Source organism: Numenius arquata, chromosome 10, assembly GCF_964106895.1.
Source record: "Numenius arquata chromosome 10, bNumArq3.hap1.1, whole genome shotgun sequence".
Classification (NCBI taxonomy): Eukaryota; Metazoa; Chordata; class Aves; order Charadriiformes; family Scolopacidae; genus Numenius; species Numenius arquata.
In genome coordinates this window covers 18,135,027-18,150,949 of record NC_133585.1, presented here as the reverse complement: position 1 = coordinate 18,150,949, position 15,923 = coordinate 18,135,027, and the positions used below count along the sequence as shown (strand labels likewise).

The following is a 15,923-nucleotide window of genomic DNA, read 5'->3' as shown; positions in this document are numbered from 1 at the left end:
GTGTGGGGAGGGTTGGATCGGGGAGGGTCACCCAGTGGGTGTCCGGGGGGAGAGGAGAGGAGAGGGTCCCCCCGAGTAGGTCTCCGGGGTGGGGGCGTGGGGAGGGTCACCCGAGTGGGTGCCCTGGGGTGTGTGTGGGGAGGTCGAGAAACACCAATAGCAGGGAGAGATTAAAAAAAAAATATCAGAAGCGGAATGGAAAGCTCCAAAACGCTCCGGCTGCAGCTTCTTTTTCTTATCCTCTTTTTCTTTTTCTTTTTTTCCTTATCCTCTTTTTCTTTTTTCTCTTTTTTCTTTCTCTCCTTCTGCCTTATTCTCTTTTTCTTTCTCTCCTTTTTTCTTATTCTCTTTCTCTTTTCCCTTTTTTCTCTTTTCCCTTTTTTCTCTTTTCCCTTTTTTCTCTTTTCCCTTTTTTCTCTTTTCCCTTTTTCTTTCTCTTCTTTTGTCTTTTTCTTTTTTCTCTTTTTCTTTTTTCTCTTTTTCTTTTTTCTCTTTTTCCTTTGCAAATGCCTGGCTGCTGAGGCGTTGCTCCGTCAGGACGAGCCCCACAACTGGAGAAGTCAGAAAAAAAAAAAAACCCACCAACATATCACCACTCGATATATTAGTTACACCTATCTACGCCTGCTGCCCTAGCCCGTAGCAACACGCGCATCCACAAATGTCTGCAATTGCCATTTAAGACGGCGTGGTGGGCAAAAATACATGAATGCAAAGCTGCTGCTTGGGCGCTGTGTTTTTTGGTTAAGCACACATAAACATCGCAAAGCAGAATCCCTACGCTCTGCTGCTCTACACTCTACTGCACAATTAAGCAATACCAGAGCATTTACCTTTCATTACAACACCCAGGCAATTACACGTGCAAAAAAAAAAGTCCCGTCCTGCAAATAACACGGCGTAAGTGCAACAGTTAATGAGAGTTAATGAGCATATTGCCGTGGCTGCGTTCTCTGCCCACGCCGGCGTTTATCCACATCCCGCTGCCGTGACAGTGGGTCAGTGTTGGGTCTTACCCAGCGATCATGAACTGCAAACGCCATTCATGCCTGTGAGATGAAATAAGCCCTTTCAAAGCTGGCGGTGCTGCACTCCTGTCCCACAAAGGACTATTTTCCTCTGGGGGGAAAAAAAAAAAAAATAAATCCCATTCAAAGCGGCAGACAACAGTCACAGAGTTGATTGTTGCATCCTGTCCCAGAGTAGAGGCAGACAGCATGGAAAATCAACGTCTGCTATCAGAGAAGATGAAGTGCGGCAGCATTTAATCTTAAGTTATCAAGCAAAGAGACTGTGGAAAACCTCCGAGCTGTGCATGTAAAACTCTGGAAGCGGTTGGTCACACATCCTTTTGTTAGAATATGTACAATAAACCAGTAGTTGCTACCAAAACCTCCTTTATAAAACCTAAAAAAAAAAAAAAAAAAAAAAAATATTCCTGGGTAATTCTATTGTAAAATGTGTCATTGCTTTTGCATGCAGCGCTAAACTCTGCTTCTGGGAAACAAGTAATCCAGCCTGGGTCCCTGCCAGCAACAGAGCAGCTCATCACCCCTTACGTCTCTGACAATAATACATAATGCAGTGTCCTAGAGCGTTCATCTTCTAAAATATCAACAGCTTCCGTTTTCAGACAAATTTGCAAATACCCCTGACACTTACCAATGGTGTGCAGGCTGGAAATCGCACCACGTCTTGTGTAAGCTCTGGGAATTGGAGTCTACCACACGTTCTTCATGTCTCATGGGCATCCTTCGCGTCCAAAGAAGTTCCCGTCACTTACGCATTTTTCCTTGTTTGTGTATTTAACTAAGTAGTTTTGGTTTGACTTTCCTAACACCTTACCTTGTCATTCATGCTCTGGTTTCTGCAAATAAAATTTCAGGGCACGACCAGCTGGATGAGGAAGCCGATTAAAAGGATTGTCCATTTTCCTGTTGTTTTCACCTGAACTGAGCCAATCCGTCAAAACAGGTTTCTGTTACAAAACCCACATGGAAATAATCGGATAATGCTTTTCTTTGTCTGAATCCTAGGCTTTGTCTAGACGATGAAACAGGAAGATTTCTGGACCCAATTAGGATAGTTTAGCAGCACACAGTGGTTTAAAGTAAGATGTTACGAATTGCCTGCAGTTCTGAGTGTCCTTCCAGGTCTTGCTCTTTCCACCTCAGCCCAACGCAGCGGAGACCTGCAGTTTTCCAACTGAGAGCTTGGCATCTCTGCCAGCTTCGAGGCAGATCAACATCTGCTCCAGAGGCCTTCCGATGGCTCAACCAGGGGTGGGTTTGTTCACATTAGGATTTGGTAACTTCCACATTTCCTTGCCCACCTTCAGGGCTACCGGGGCTGTTGCAAGTGTGTACAGGGCATGGTAGATCCCCTGAAGGGTCTTCAAAAGCCATGGTCTGCAGAGCATTTGACCCAGGGCTTTAGGAGATCTGCAGAAAAGGGAAGTGAACTCGCAGCGAGTCCTGCGCCATGGGAGCATCAGAAAGACCCTAAGCTTTTCAAAGCTCCCAGCAGCATTTCTGCTGCTTTCTTCCATCCCACGCCTGGCTGATAAAGCTGCAGCCGGGCTGCACCTTTCCCCACCCAAGGCAGATGCTCACGGTCCTCACGTCCGACTCTCAGAGCTGTTGCCTGGACAGAGGTCCTTCCTCCCAGAGCCGAGTCCAACATGCCATTCAATTAAAGCCTCTGCTGCCAGCGTTACCTCGTATTATTTTTTTCCAGAAGATCAAATGCACCTTATTCACCCTTCCAGACCCGCATCTTTTGTTTGCATCTCTCACCCTTTGCCCAGGCCTGGGATCGGTGACTCAGCAACGTTTGACCTCGAACAATCCTGCCCGTAATAAAAACAACAGCGAAACCCGCCCAACCCTGCTCTCAGATAGTCCCTTTCCCTGGTGTAACTCCAGAATCGTCAGGGAGGCGGGTTTTGCCCGTAGAACCACGGCAAGTGCAACTTTCCCAAGGAGTTTGGAGCCTGCCTTTGTAAAAAATCGCTCCGGTTTGCAAGTCAAAAGGCCGATGGCACACGCTGCGTCGCTGGCCGGGCTCCGGGGACGATAACCTCATCAGCGCACAACCAGGAAACGAATGAAAGGAGGGGATGTGTGTGTGTGTGTGTGTGTATATAAACGAAAGCAGGTCCCTGCTGACTCCTATGATGAAATGTTGACCAAAGGCTGGCAGCTCTCCGATTATTGCCCGAGTAGCAGAGCAGGGACCGGGGCAGACGGTTCAGAAAAAGGTTCCTAGGAAATGCTGGCACCCTGACCGTCTCCAAATTCAAAGGCAGCTGAGCGAGGTTTTGGGGTTCACCAATGGAACATTAAAAAGTGCAGTCCTTTTTCCAAGGGCTTGCTTCCATTTTGCTTTCTCTAACAGAAGACCGATGAAGCGCTTTAGCTGCGCTCTCAGCTAAGCTTATGGAGGTTTTTGCTCCTACTCTCCTTGGAATTTGAAGAGATTTGAGCAAGCCAAAGGAAATAAATATTAGCTGTTGAATTCATATTGCAAATCATTAAAAGCATGGCATACAGAAAGTGGAAGGTTCATAAGCTGTTTAGGGAGGCGTCAGTGGAAGACTTTCAAGAAGCCCCTGGAACAGCTTTGCAATGCCCATGAGAAGATATGCGGAAGCCTATTTTTGCAGTTTCTGTGTAAGGCAGTGAGTGGGACTACCTGCAGGGAAGTCCATCATGAGGAGAAGGAGATGCTACATGCAGTGCTAAAAGTACTAATTTCTAAAAAACAACCGTTGGGTAATACCGCATCAGAGAAGACCTGCTTTAAAGAGTTGCAGTGGTTAGGTGATGGGTTAACTGAAGGCTGCCACCAGAAATTAATGAAGCAAGGAAAGAGCTGGTGGAAATGATCCTGAAGAGATAAATAGTGCCCTGTTACAGGGGAGCCTGGCACGGATGCAGCTCCAGGAACTGTGGGAGCTGGAGAACCACTGCCATCCTAGCGCCGCATGCACGGGGGGAGTTTTTCCTTTATGTTACTCATCAGGAGCTTTCTGAATCCTGAAAACAGCTTTTAACATCTGAAAACAGGTTTTAATACCTGAAACACTTTTAGCTTCCAGCAGAGCAGGCATGAACCAGCGCCAAGTACTCTTTGAAATCTCAGCCTCAACGTATTGCTTATGTTTCTGTCACTTACTGCAAAACTGAGAGTGAGCAAGAGCGCTGTGCTCCGAGCAGAGAGGGGAGTCAGGGGCTCTCCTTTCCTACGAGGACCAGATACTGCTCCCTGCATGCGTGAGACCACTAAGTTTCTTCAGCGCACACCGGGAAAGGGGATGTGGCAGTCCAAAGGGGGGATGTCCCTCATCCAGCCCCTCAGCACTGTGGAGCGTGGAAGCTGGGAGCTGAGGCTCCTCTGGATGTTTCTGCCCTAGAGAGCAGCCAGAGAAGGATTTCTGGAGCTCCAGATGAGACCCTGGGTGCCAGCTTCCCACTGAAGCCTACTAGAAGTCCCAGCTCAGGTCTGGCCTTCACAAATGCCTCTCTCCTGGAAATACTCATCAGCAACCCTTCAAGCACCAACAGGACTTGTTGTTGTCATTTAAATAAATTAAATCATACCACATCTACTAAATATGGCTGGTTGAGTAGTATTGTATTGGGCAGTCACCATTAAAACATATTAAAAATGCTTGATAAGCCTCCGAATAGTTGCAGAGGGCAAGACCACCTTGCTAAAATTGCACTGAATACATTCTGTTCCTTTTTTGCCACGAGAGCTCGCAGGAAGCCAGGAAGGGTCCTGGAAACACCAGGATGGCAGGACCGGTAACCGCGGCAAAGTAGCTACCCTTGCATTTAAGCCTGTAAATCCTGGTATAGCAGCATGTCTGTTTTGGAGATTATTTCAAAACACACGGGGGGGAGGGGTGGGGAGGGGGATGTTTCGAGTCCCACTTTGCCATGTTTCATTTGATGTCAAATTGGCTGTTTAGTTTTTGCCTGCAAGAGACTCCACCTCCTTTCAAAGTCCCCTTAAGCCCTGTAGAGAATTTATGCCAGCACAGCTCCTGCCTCGCACTTAACAGTTACGCAGGCAGAGAAAACCAAGTGTCCTTAGTCCCACACAGAGGATTCAGGTACCTGCTGCCTCGGAAAACCACTACTCTGAAAAAGAAGGATTTCCACTTGGATTGAAGTGTTTTCTGGCTCGATACTTCCATTTATATTTTCTTCCCCCTAAAAATAATCTAAAGGAAGACATTACCTGTCACTGACTTGGAAAACACCTTCCTCCCCTTTCTTTTTTTTTTTTTCTTTCTTTCTTTTTTCACAGGAGAAAGAAACTCAAGGGGGAAGAGCTGTTCTTCGGTTTTTGCTCTTTGAGCATAGGTTAAAATGCTAGGCAAGGAGGAGGCCCTCAGTACTGCTCATCTCCTCCTGGAACTGCATTGCATCACTTGGAAAACAGGACGAGAGGACATGAGACATCTCATCCCGATGTGTTTTTAATGGCTCTTAGTCATATGCATGGGGATTCATAGCACCAGCATCTACTGCAAGAAAATGAGCAGATGCCAGAAGATTTTATTTTACGCTTAGCCGAGGAGAAAAACCATGAGCACATTTTCTATGTTGAATGCTAGCAACATTTCACAGGCTGACTCCTTCGAGGACGGTGGCAACTGGACGGCAGTAACCCAGTTTACCCAGCCAGGATGGCAAATTGCTTTGTGGGCTATCACCTATTCCTTCATCGTTATCACATCCATCGTTGGCAACGTCACCATCATCTGGATTATTCTCGCCCACAGGAGAATGAGGACTGCTACCAATTACTTTATCGTTAATTTGGCTCTTTCGGATTTGCTGATGTCTGCTTTCAACACCATCTTCAATTTTATTTACGCCAGTCACAACGTCTGGTATTTTGGCGAGGAATTCTGCAGGTTTCAGAACTGGTTCCCCATCACTGCAATGTTTGTGAGCATTTACTCCATGACAGCCGTGGCTGCAGAGAGGTAAGAGGCCAACGGAGAAGAGAAGGTCCGAAAAATTCACTGTTAAGTTATAAAAAATTATTGCAATACTTTGTGCAATTGCCTCCCCCCCCCGCAATGTCAGGTGCCTTATCAGCAAAGCGGGAGGAGTGCCAGGCAAATAGACCATGGGGTTAGATGCTAGCGAAAGGCATGAAAGGAAGGCTCCTCTGTCTTATCTCTGGGCTGAATCGCACTCAAACGTGTAACGAGTGGAAGGGGCTGGTATTTTATTGTTCCCGTGTTACTGATCATAAATTGTTTCCCAGACATCCTGCAAACTCGTTTGTTTTTTTTGTTGTTTTTTTTTTTTTTAACCACAAGAAGGACCTCTCGTTTGGACAGAGCTGGAGTGATACGAATATACCGCAGGATGCTGAAAAGTATCAGCATCCACAGTCCTGCTTGTGAGTCCAGCCAGCCTCCAGAAATAACGGGAATTGGATCAGAAATGGCAGAGCCTGCCCCAATAGTTCGCAAGAATGACTTATTCCAAGAGGGAGGAAAGTAATTACAGTGATTTTGTTTGACTTGTGAGGTAATTTGGTATTTTCATAATCCTCTCTTCCATCTGCCAAGTCTCTTTCACTCGAGCTTAAATTTGTGGAGTCTAAATGTGTTTACAGCTCATTGTTAAGTAGCGTGACGGTGCTTTCCTTTTTACTAGAAAGTGGCCAAAAGTCCACGGGAATTTCTTCTCTTAAAGGCGATGGCGTGTAAAAGAAGCAGAGGAGGGTTAAGGTCCCTTCTATGCTCTCTCTCCTCCTTCCCTCCCCTCCTTCCCAGCTTCCCTCCGTTACTTCCACGCTCTGCCTGGCACCGGGAACTGCTGTATCTTTCCCATCCTATGTCCCTGCCGCAGTGGCGAAGGTCTTCCCCCAGGCAGCCGGACCTGGCATCCAGAAATACCTGACGCTTCTTTATCGAGCCCTCCTGTTGACTTTGCCACTTCATTTAGGTTTCCTCTGTTCCTTATCAAGCGCGTGTACCCACCAAGGACCCTTCCAGCTCCCTCGGGAGCGGAGCCAAGCGTCCCTCAGGAGCCATCCAAAAAAGCCTTGCTCCGTGAGTCATCGGGGTCACTCTCGTAACTCCCGCCCCTTGCTCCCAGCTCCGTTCACCCTGGCACATCCAGGGAAGAAAGCGACAGGGCAAATCAAACCAGATAAACAAACTGGCAAGGGAAGGAAGGCTTGTGCATGGACCACCCACTGAAACCTGCACCTTGACCTGGGGACAGGGCCCGGATTGACACAGTGGCCCCTGTGGTGGCTGGAAGGATGGCTGATGAGCGCAGGGATGAGCGATGTTTGCCAGCCTGCAGTTGTCCAGATGAAAGCAAATCCCTATTTAGAAGCAACAGCACCTCAGTTTTAGACCCGAGTATTCTTTTGCTGTTCCCGGCTTTAAGTCAAGGGCTGTTGGTAACCGCTATTTTATACATGTGCTCTGCCAAAGGATATTATCGTTTTAAAAATAAATCCATTTCAGCCTGTCCTCAGGTGTCCCTACTCTTGTTCCTTGGGGACTTTTGGCGAAAGTACCTATACAGCCAAAATCTCTTTAGTCACGTGGCACGGATCAGAAAGAAAAGTTGGCATCTCACTGCAAACCATATTTAGCTATTCTTTGCTTAACCTTAAAATAGATCCTGACACTGTATCCTGGAAACCCGCGGCTTCCATTTATTGTTATGAGAACTTGTGTCTACTTGGGCTCCGATGTTTAGCTTTGATAAAACAATGTCTTTTGAAGTGGTTTGTTGTAAGGAAGGAGGCTAAGAAGTGACAGCTCTATAAGTCATCTTTCTCTGCCCTGGAGATCTTGCTCACCGTTGGGTTTAGGACCACTCTGTTTCCCCGTGTCAAGCTGCCCTGGGTACCAGAGGAGCTGTTTCCACTGTGGGCTTGCTGCAGGTGCTCCAGGCAGAAATGCAGTATATCCGCTCAAGTTTCACACTCCTGTTAGCAAAAGCCTCCTAGGCCCTCTACGGAAAGTGTGCGAGAGTGTCCGAAATTCAGCTCGTTTTGTCTGTGTGGGACAAGAACCGGAGGAAGGGTGTCGGGAGCAGGGTCCCAGCATCCTGAGACGTCAGAGGAAGCAGGACACGGAGAGAGGGCACGGGGAGCGGAGCAGCAAAGGCAGCCCTGCCGCACAGCAAGAGCAGCCAGGAGATCTCAGCAGATTGGGTAAAATCTCCCAACTTGCTGGAGCTTGCCTAAAAGCCTGGTTCACCCGTGGCTGACTGGGAAAGCCTCCACCCAGCAGCCCTGTAATCCCTTCGGTACCCGCAACACAGGATGCTGTCGCCAGCGCAGCAGGTTTGGGCATTTCCATAGGCAAATATTCAGGAGAATATTTGCCACTTGATTCCTCCCTGACCAGATCTGAGCGTCGTACGTCACTGCCTACAGCGAGCTAAAGAAAAGCAAGGTGACATGAAAATTTTATAGCTAAATAAGGTCTGGCTTACTTACTGTGCTGGCTGTCCCTGCAGCCGCCCGCTCTCTGTCCTGTAGCAGCAGCCGGGCAGAGGTCCCTCCCAACAGCCTGGCCAAGAGACAGCACAGAGTTTGTCAGATTTTTGCTATGAAAACCAGGAGGCAATTGGCATTTTCCACTCTATTTTGCCTTCGTAACAACTGTGACAGAGAGTACGGAAAGCATGACGAGAAATGCATAATTGATTATGTACTCATTACGATACCATGCGTTTCTACACGGGGAACTTAAAACCAGAGAGCGCCCGGGGCTTGCAAGTAATCTAATAGTCAGATGTGCCATGAGGGCTCCGAGCAGGTGTGGGACGAACGGGTCAGCTTTCCCCTTCCACCGCAAGCACAAGGGCTCGAGCGTTTCCAGGCAGAGCTGGATGGCACGTGAGTTTTTCACGGCTCAAAATCAGTGGGGAAAAATTTAGGGTAAAAGATACTCGAGACCACCAGCCTGCTCTTGTGATAATATGGGGCATCAGAGGAGATTGACATAACAAGGGGGGAACAGGGTGTTTAGGAGGTTTTTTTGGTAGAGGAAGGAGAGAAGGGCATGATATTAAGTAGTGAATAACTTCAAACTATCACAAGCAGTTCACAGCAGGAAATTTCAGAGCAGACATGTAAAGCACTTAAAAATGATTTTTTAAAAAAAAAAAAAAGAGAAAAAAAGAAAAATTCAGAGTAAGGGGAATACTTACAAAGACCATATGCAGAGGACATAGATGACTGCTTCCCCCTCACACCAGAATCATGGAATGGTCTGGGTTGGAAGGGACCTTAAAGACCACCTAGTTCCAACCCCCTGCCATGGGCAGGGACACCTCCCACCAGACCAGGTTGCTCAAAGCCCCATCCAGCCTGGCCTTGAACCCCTCCAGGGATGGGGCATCCACAACTTCCCTGGGCAACCTGGGCTAGTGTCTCACCACCCACAGAGTGAAAAAATTCTTCCTGATATTTAACCTAAATCTACCCTCTTCCAGTTTGAAACCATCACCCCTCATCATATGACTACATGCCCTTCTAAAAAGTCCCTCTCCGGTTTTCTTCTAGGCCGCCTTCAGATACTATAAGGCTGCTATAACGTCTCCCGGAGCCTTCTCTTCTCCAGGCTGAACAACCCCAACTCTCTCAGCATCCATCCACATGGGTGGATTTCTGCCCTAAGACTTGAAATCATTCTCTTCAGAAAGGACTTAGCTCCTTCTAATGATTTATAGCCTGAAACCTATCAAAATGTCTCTATAAATAAGCCACACTATACCATCCTAGTGAGTTTTTACACCTGCTGTATTTGTTGTATAGTTTACCAATGCAACTGTAAAAGCATTACCTACTTTTCCTGCAGGTACGTGGCGATAGTTCACCCCTTCAAGCCCAGGCTCTCTGCTGGAAGCACCAGAGTCATCATAGGGATCATCTGGCTGGTGGCGTTCGGGCTCGCCTTCCCGCAGTGCTTCTATGCCGAGATCATGACGGACAACGGAACAACAAAATGCATCGTCGTCTGGCCGGATGACGTCGGATCCAAGCACCAGCTCACGTAAGAGAAACAAAAATACTCCCGATTCGTGCAAAAGTTAACTACAAAATTAATTTCATCTCCAAACTTGGCTACGGGCAGTACTGGGAAAGAGGGTGGGGGGAATCACACAGCAGGGGAACATAGGTCTGGGGCAGCCCATCTAAGCTCAATTTAAGCCAGCTGTGGATAAAGCTGCCAGGTGATCATGGTTCAAGGTAAAGAAGGGTGATGCGCCATCCTCCCCTGCTTTGAAAAGGTGTTACAAGGTCTAGAAACCCTAGACATAGGGCTTGGATTCCAGGATGAAACCACGATGAAAAGTCTTTAAACAAGCAATAAATCCTGGTTTCAAAGATTTTGGATTTCCTCCCTCCATCAGCAGGAAGGAACCGAATATCTTTAATGCTGAGAAGCCACGTTAATTAGCTAAAAAATGTGCTGCTCTTTGTGGGGGGAGGAAAAAAAAGAAAGGAAAAAAAAAAAAAAAGAGGAGCATGTTTCAAACATCCTAAGGTTTTATAGACACTTCTCTGGGCGCACATCTGCGCTCCCAAAAACTCCTAACTCTCACAGCAATTTCCTCCTGCTTTAAAACAAGATTGTTCAGACGGATGAAACAAGCCATTCCCTGCATTCAGGGGATCTGCTGTGATTAATCACTCCTCAAAGCACGTAGCACGTGATACACAGAGCAGTTTGAGAAATTTATCAAGCAAGAGATATTTACATGAAGAAATAATGGAAGAACTAAAGAAAAGGAACAAATCGATTAACAAAATGGGAACAATTTTTCAAATCAAAACCAAGCGCTAAACTCCCCACATCCATTCTTTGCTGTGAACACTTTTGCCCAGCTACGTGCACCAGGGACATTTTCCCTTTCTCGGTCTTCATCTCTGGCAGACAGCTGGATGCTTCCTGTGGTTAGTTATTACCAAACTAGCCGGTTTTCACACTAATATGTGCCAGGTTCCAAGGAAGCTTCATGTAAGTTTGGCTGAGCTGCAGCGTATTCAGCCACTGGCGGTCAGTTGTCCTCAGTCTCCAGAGCCACAGAGGAGCAACAGAATAAAATCAGGTTCATATCATGTCGGGTGATGTTCCTCCCGGTGCTCCTGGGTTGGTACCCCATGTTACATGCTGGGGAACACAAGATGCCAGCCTCCTGTCAACTGAGAAGGAGGGGTAGTAGATAATCACTTATAAATAAGTCACTGATGACTATCTCATTCAGATGAAAAAGTGTGAAGTTTATTTCTGTCGCATCCACAGTTTGGGAAGGATTGAAACAAGAGTTTCCCAGCACGCCAATGAAACGCCTGTGGGCTGGAAAGGTCAGTCCTGAATGCAGCAAATGACAGGACAGGTTTTTTTTCTGGGATCCCCAGCTGAAGAGCAGCAGCTCCCAAACACAATAAATCACTTCACACACCAGCTCGCTCTCCCTGAACAGCCTCAGATTTGCAGGTTTCAGTAGCTCTCCTAGAAAGCAAGTTGGAAGCAGCGCTCCCCAGAAATCATCTTGAGTGATGGATCTGTCAGGACAAACGCCTGCAATTACAGGCCAGGGAGAAAAAGCTACATGCAGTCATTCATGTGCCAGTCCAAATATTGAGGGAAATATATACTAAGAAACTCAAAAGAAAACAAAAAAGCCAAATAAAGAAATGGAGAACCAGGATCCTCTGTCGACTCTAGGTCCTCCAAAGCCTTTGTAGTTGAGTAAATCCAGAGTTCAAGATTTCTGGACTTCAGAACAAAGGAAAATCCCTTTCTGCAGGAAAAGCGTGTGTAATTATCATAGAAACAAGTCAAAAAACCCTCAAACAATGCACTACTGTGACTGCCAGTGCCTGAGAAATCTTGGATATAAAGGGACTAAATTTGTAGAAGTTAAACCAAAATAAAGAACCGTAACTACAGAGGATTCTTTATTTTTTTTCTGGTAACTTTGCAGCAAAGTAGCCAAACTGTAAGACTAAAAGTTTCTTTTTGCCACGTGCTCAAGCTTAGGCTCCCATCTCCTCCTCTTCCTTCCAGAATGGGAACTCTAAAAGGGCTTTGCTGTGCTCCGCACGCGGTATTAGATCTTCAAAAGAGGCACCACTCTGAGATTTGGGAAGGGTGGAAAACATGCAGGGGCAAAACTTGCCACCTTTCACAAACAGAATTTTTTTCTATACGCAGCCTCTGATGTTTGCCACCACCCCGAGGAGCAAACACGACCAAGCGCCCCAACACTTATTTCGACCCCGCTTGCTAACGCGGCGAGTGACTCCAGAGCCTTGTCAGGCTGAGAAAGACCATTTGCACCCAGCCTTTTGTGGTCACTGCCAGAGCCCTCCTGCTTAATCCTAGTTTTTACACTGTTTACGTTAATTTGACAGCTGTTCTGACCGAGTGAGCAGGTTGTTCCCTCCCCATAAATGGTGGTTGCTTAAAATAATCAAACCCCAGCACGAGGGAACCAGCAGAAGCCTGTGGGGTAACATGGAAAGCTAGGAAGGGCCAAGCCAAAATACAGCCAAAGGAGATGCCAGCGCTTTCAGTAACCCAAGTAGCCTGCGGGTGACATATAATTGTGCACCTTATTACTGCACGTAAAAACAGCCAGCAAGACAAATACAGCGACAACTGCCACTCACTTTCTGCTTGCTATGAGCAGGCAATATTCCTTCCTCGCTACCTGCAGCATCTTCCCTGCAGACTCTGTGCACCCTGTTAGCAGCCAGCTACTGAATCTGCTTTCCCTGATCCGCGTTTTTTTCATGGTTGCTGAATTAAGCTGTTGGTACTACTGTATTCATCAAGTTATTCTGCAGTTCTTGAAATATTCCTTTTCCGTATCTGTAATTTAAAGGTTCCTATTTTTATAGCCACAAGGCTCAGGCGTCTCTCTTTCCTGACTGCAGCGGGATAGCAAAGTTCAGGGCAGGTGGCCATGGACTGTAACCCTCTGATAAAAGATAAATGATATTACCCCGTCTTGAAAGAGCAGTGAATCCAGTCCAACCATCACAGTACAAGAGATATGAGCTTTTGCTGTTTACAGAAGTCCCTGTAACGATGTCTGTAGGCGAAATTTCTGCTTCTTTATGCTTTGGGGTTGAAGTTAATGGGAGTCAGACACACATGTCCAAAAGACAATTTCTGTCAAGAGACACACTGACTATGAAAACGTGCTTGTTCTTCTTTTTCAGGTATCACATCGCAGTGATCGTGTTGATCTATTTACTGCCTTTAATGGTGATGTTTGTCGCATACAGCATTATAGGAATTACTCTGTGGAGCAGCGCGGTTCCAGGCAACCACCTTAACAGAGTCCGCTACGAACACCAACTAAATGCCAAAAAAAAGGTCAGAAGTGAAACTTGAAAATAATTACCCTCAGCGCATCAGAGCCCTGCAGGCTCCAATTCCAAAACGGAGCTTGCATTTGACACTAAATCTTGTGGGACCGGGCATGAAAGGTTGACAAAATATTTGGGCTGGGGGTAAAGGGCATCACCCAGCAAATATGAAAAAAGCAGTGATTTACATGCACCAGCCAGCCTGCAGGGAAGAGAGGCGCACGGTGGCAGGCAGGGGGCCAATTCCCAGCAGTCCTTAGAGAGTAAAGCCCGGTGTCCGGTGAATCTGCACATTCCAGGATAAAGCAGGCCCAGGAATAACACACTGGTTTTGTGTTTCTAGTTTGTGAAGACCATGGTGGTAGTTGTGATCATTTTTGCTGTCTGCTGGCTGCCCTATCACATATACTTCATCCTGGGGAGCTTCAAGGAAGACATCTACCAGCAGAAGTACATTCAGCAGGTTTATCTCGCAATCTTTCTCCTGGCCATGAGTTCGACGATGTACAACCCCATCATATACTGCTGCCTTAACCAAAGGTGAGTGGTGTGCGCGTGTGTTCGCGGAGAAAACGAAAATCTCAGTCTGAAAAGGGACAAATCTCTGGAGGTGAGAACGACTGTGATTTTCAACTGCAGTCCATAGGCCAGGTAGATAAGTTAATTTATACTCTGCTAATAACGTGAGATTAGCCACACTGTGCAAGTGAGATTTCAACTCAAGCCTTAAGAATTCCTGCCTCCGAATAAAGCGCAGGCAGCAGGTGTATGATCAGTGCAGCCACATCTGCACCAGCTTCCACACGCAGAAGTGGAACTTCTATTTGTCTTTTAAATACCTCCAGGGGTGGTGATTCAATCACTTCCCTGGGTAGCCTGTTCCAATGTTTGACAACCCTTCAGTGAAGAAATTTTTCCTGATATCCACTCTAAACCTCCCCTGGTTCAACTTGAGGATGTTTCCTCTTGTCTTATTGCTTGTTACTCGGGAAAAGAGACTGACCTCCACCTCACTACAACCTCCTTCCAGGTAGCTGTAGGGAGTGATAAGGTCTCTACTCTAGCAGTATCTTGGCAGCGCTAGGTTGGAGTTGATCTTAAAGGTCTCTTCCAACCATAACAAGTCTATGATTTCCAAGGAAGGAGGGAGGACTCTGTAATCCCTGCAACGCATCTGCTGACCTCATGCCAGGCTGCCTTAACCACCCACTCCTCCTGCGCCGCAGGGCTCATCCCCATGGGAAGAGTGGGAGAAGCCCAGGGACGACCTGCCGAGACTCCTGCGCCACGAGCACAACCTTGTGGTGCCAAGAGATGTCTCTCTTGCTCTGCGCTGAGAACGGGCTGCTCTCGGGACGCTGGTGCGATGGGACACTGAGGGAGCGTGGCAGAGATATCGGCACACCTCCTCCAGCACCTCCCGTGCTCTTTCACTGGAACCCCGCCAGCAAAATGCCTAACTCCAGAGCGATGCTAGGAGGCTCGCTCCTTGAGAGCGCTTCAAACAGCATCCTGCCCCTAAAGTTGCAAAATAAGGCAGCTTTGCAGCCCATTCCAGCCAGCTTCACATTAAACATGGAACACCCAAACACATCATCATCCTCCTCCTCCTCTCTCAGAAAGCAGATGGCTTCCTCATTAATTATTCACATTTTTTAAAAAAGTTTCCAGCAGGTAAATACACGTGTTTTCCTCAGATGCTCTGCCTCTCACTGAATGCTGTTATCAGCATGGTGAGCACCATCCACTGAGCACATCAAAACATCCTGCCATTTAACCGATCTTATGTATTTACTTAAAATATAAGGAAATCTGATCCTAAACTCCTGTTGCTCTTCCCTCCATGGATTTATACATTTAGCTCTGCAACTAGCTCCTTTAATTTCAATAGAAAGCTTTTATTTCCATGGTCATTCAGAGATAGAACCAAGTCATGCATTTGTTCTTTCTCTGTGCAATTAAAAAGATCGTTTCAACATTTAATTTCTTTTCTTACATTCACAGGTTTCGCTCTGGCTTCAAATTAGCCTTCCGGTGGTGTCCATGCATAAAAGCGACTGAGAAAGACAAACTTAAACTTACGTCCCCATCTCTTTACCAGACGACCCGCAGGAAGTCAGGAACAACAAGTTTCAACACAGAAACTCAACCGAGTGAGAAAGAGAAGACATCACCTACCCTCACCCAGCTAACACTTTGATTTTTCTCCTCCCGATTCTGGCTCTGTCCTAATACACCATTTCAAGGCAGCAGATTTGTGGAAGCCTGAGGCAGGTCTTTTTTCTGCAGCAACTGTTTTCTATGGGACATTTTCAGGTGCCATCAGCACTGAAAGCAATCTGCTGATAATATTTATAGCCACATAGGTCCAAATATCACCCAGCTATGGATGCGAGCTCAGCCCTCCCTTACACCACCGACTGCAAATACAGAACAGAGAGATTTTGCCCACGAGGTCAAAAAAAGCAGCAAAGCAGACCTCAGGCAGCGCCAATCGGTAGAATATCAATTAGTCCCTTCCAGATAGCGATCTC

The 15,923-nt window shown here is 46.8% G+C and overlaps 1 protein-coding gene across 1 annotated transcript; it reads left to right on the top strand.

Annotated features, from left to right (window-relative positions):
• Positions 1-5,476: 5,476 nt before the first annotated feature.
• On the top strand, positions 5,477-15,589 carry TACR2 (tachykinin receptor 2). The gene is made up of 5 exons (XM_074154740.1): positions 5,477-6,001; positions 9,863-10,057; positions 13,240-13,396; positions 13,733-13,929; positions 15,394-15,589. The coding sequence occupies exons 1-5, from the start codon at positions 5,598-5,600 to the stop codon at positions 15,587-15,589; spliced, it is 1,149 nt and encodes a 382-aa protein (XP_074010841.1). The 5' UTR covers positions 5,477-5,597.
• The last annotated feature ends 334 nt before the right edge of the window (positions 15,590-15,923 follow it).

What these genes read in the sequence shown, in the direction of transcription:
- TACR2 (XM_074154740.1), top strand. Translation starts at nt 5,598, where the DNA reads ATGAGCACATTTTCTATGTTGAATGCTAGCAACATTTCACAGGCTGAC. An exon ending in GGATCCAAGCACCAGCTCAC is followed by an intron (nt 10,058 to 13,239) that starts GTAAGAGAAACA and finishes CTTCTTTTTCAG; the next exon opens with GTATCACATCGCAGTGATCG. An exon ending in AACTAAATGCCAAAAAAAAG is followed by an intron (nt 13,397 to 13,732) that starts GTCAGAAGTGAA and finishes TTGTGTTTCTAG; the next exon opens with TTTGTGAAGACCATGGTGGT.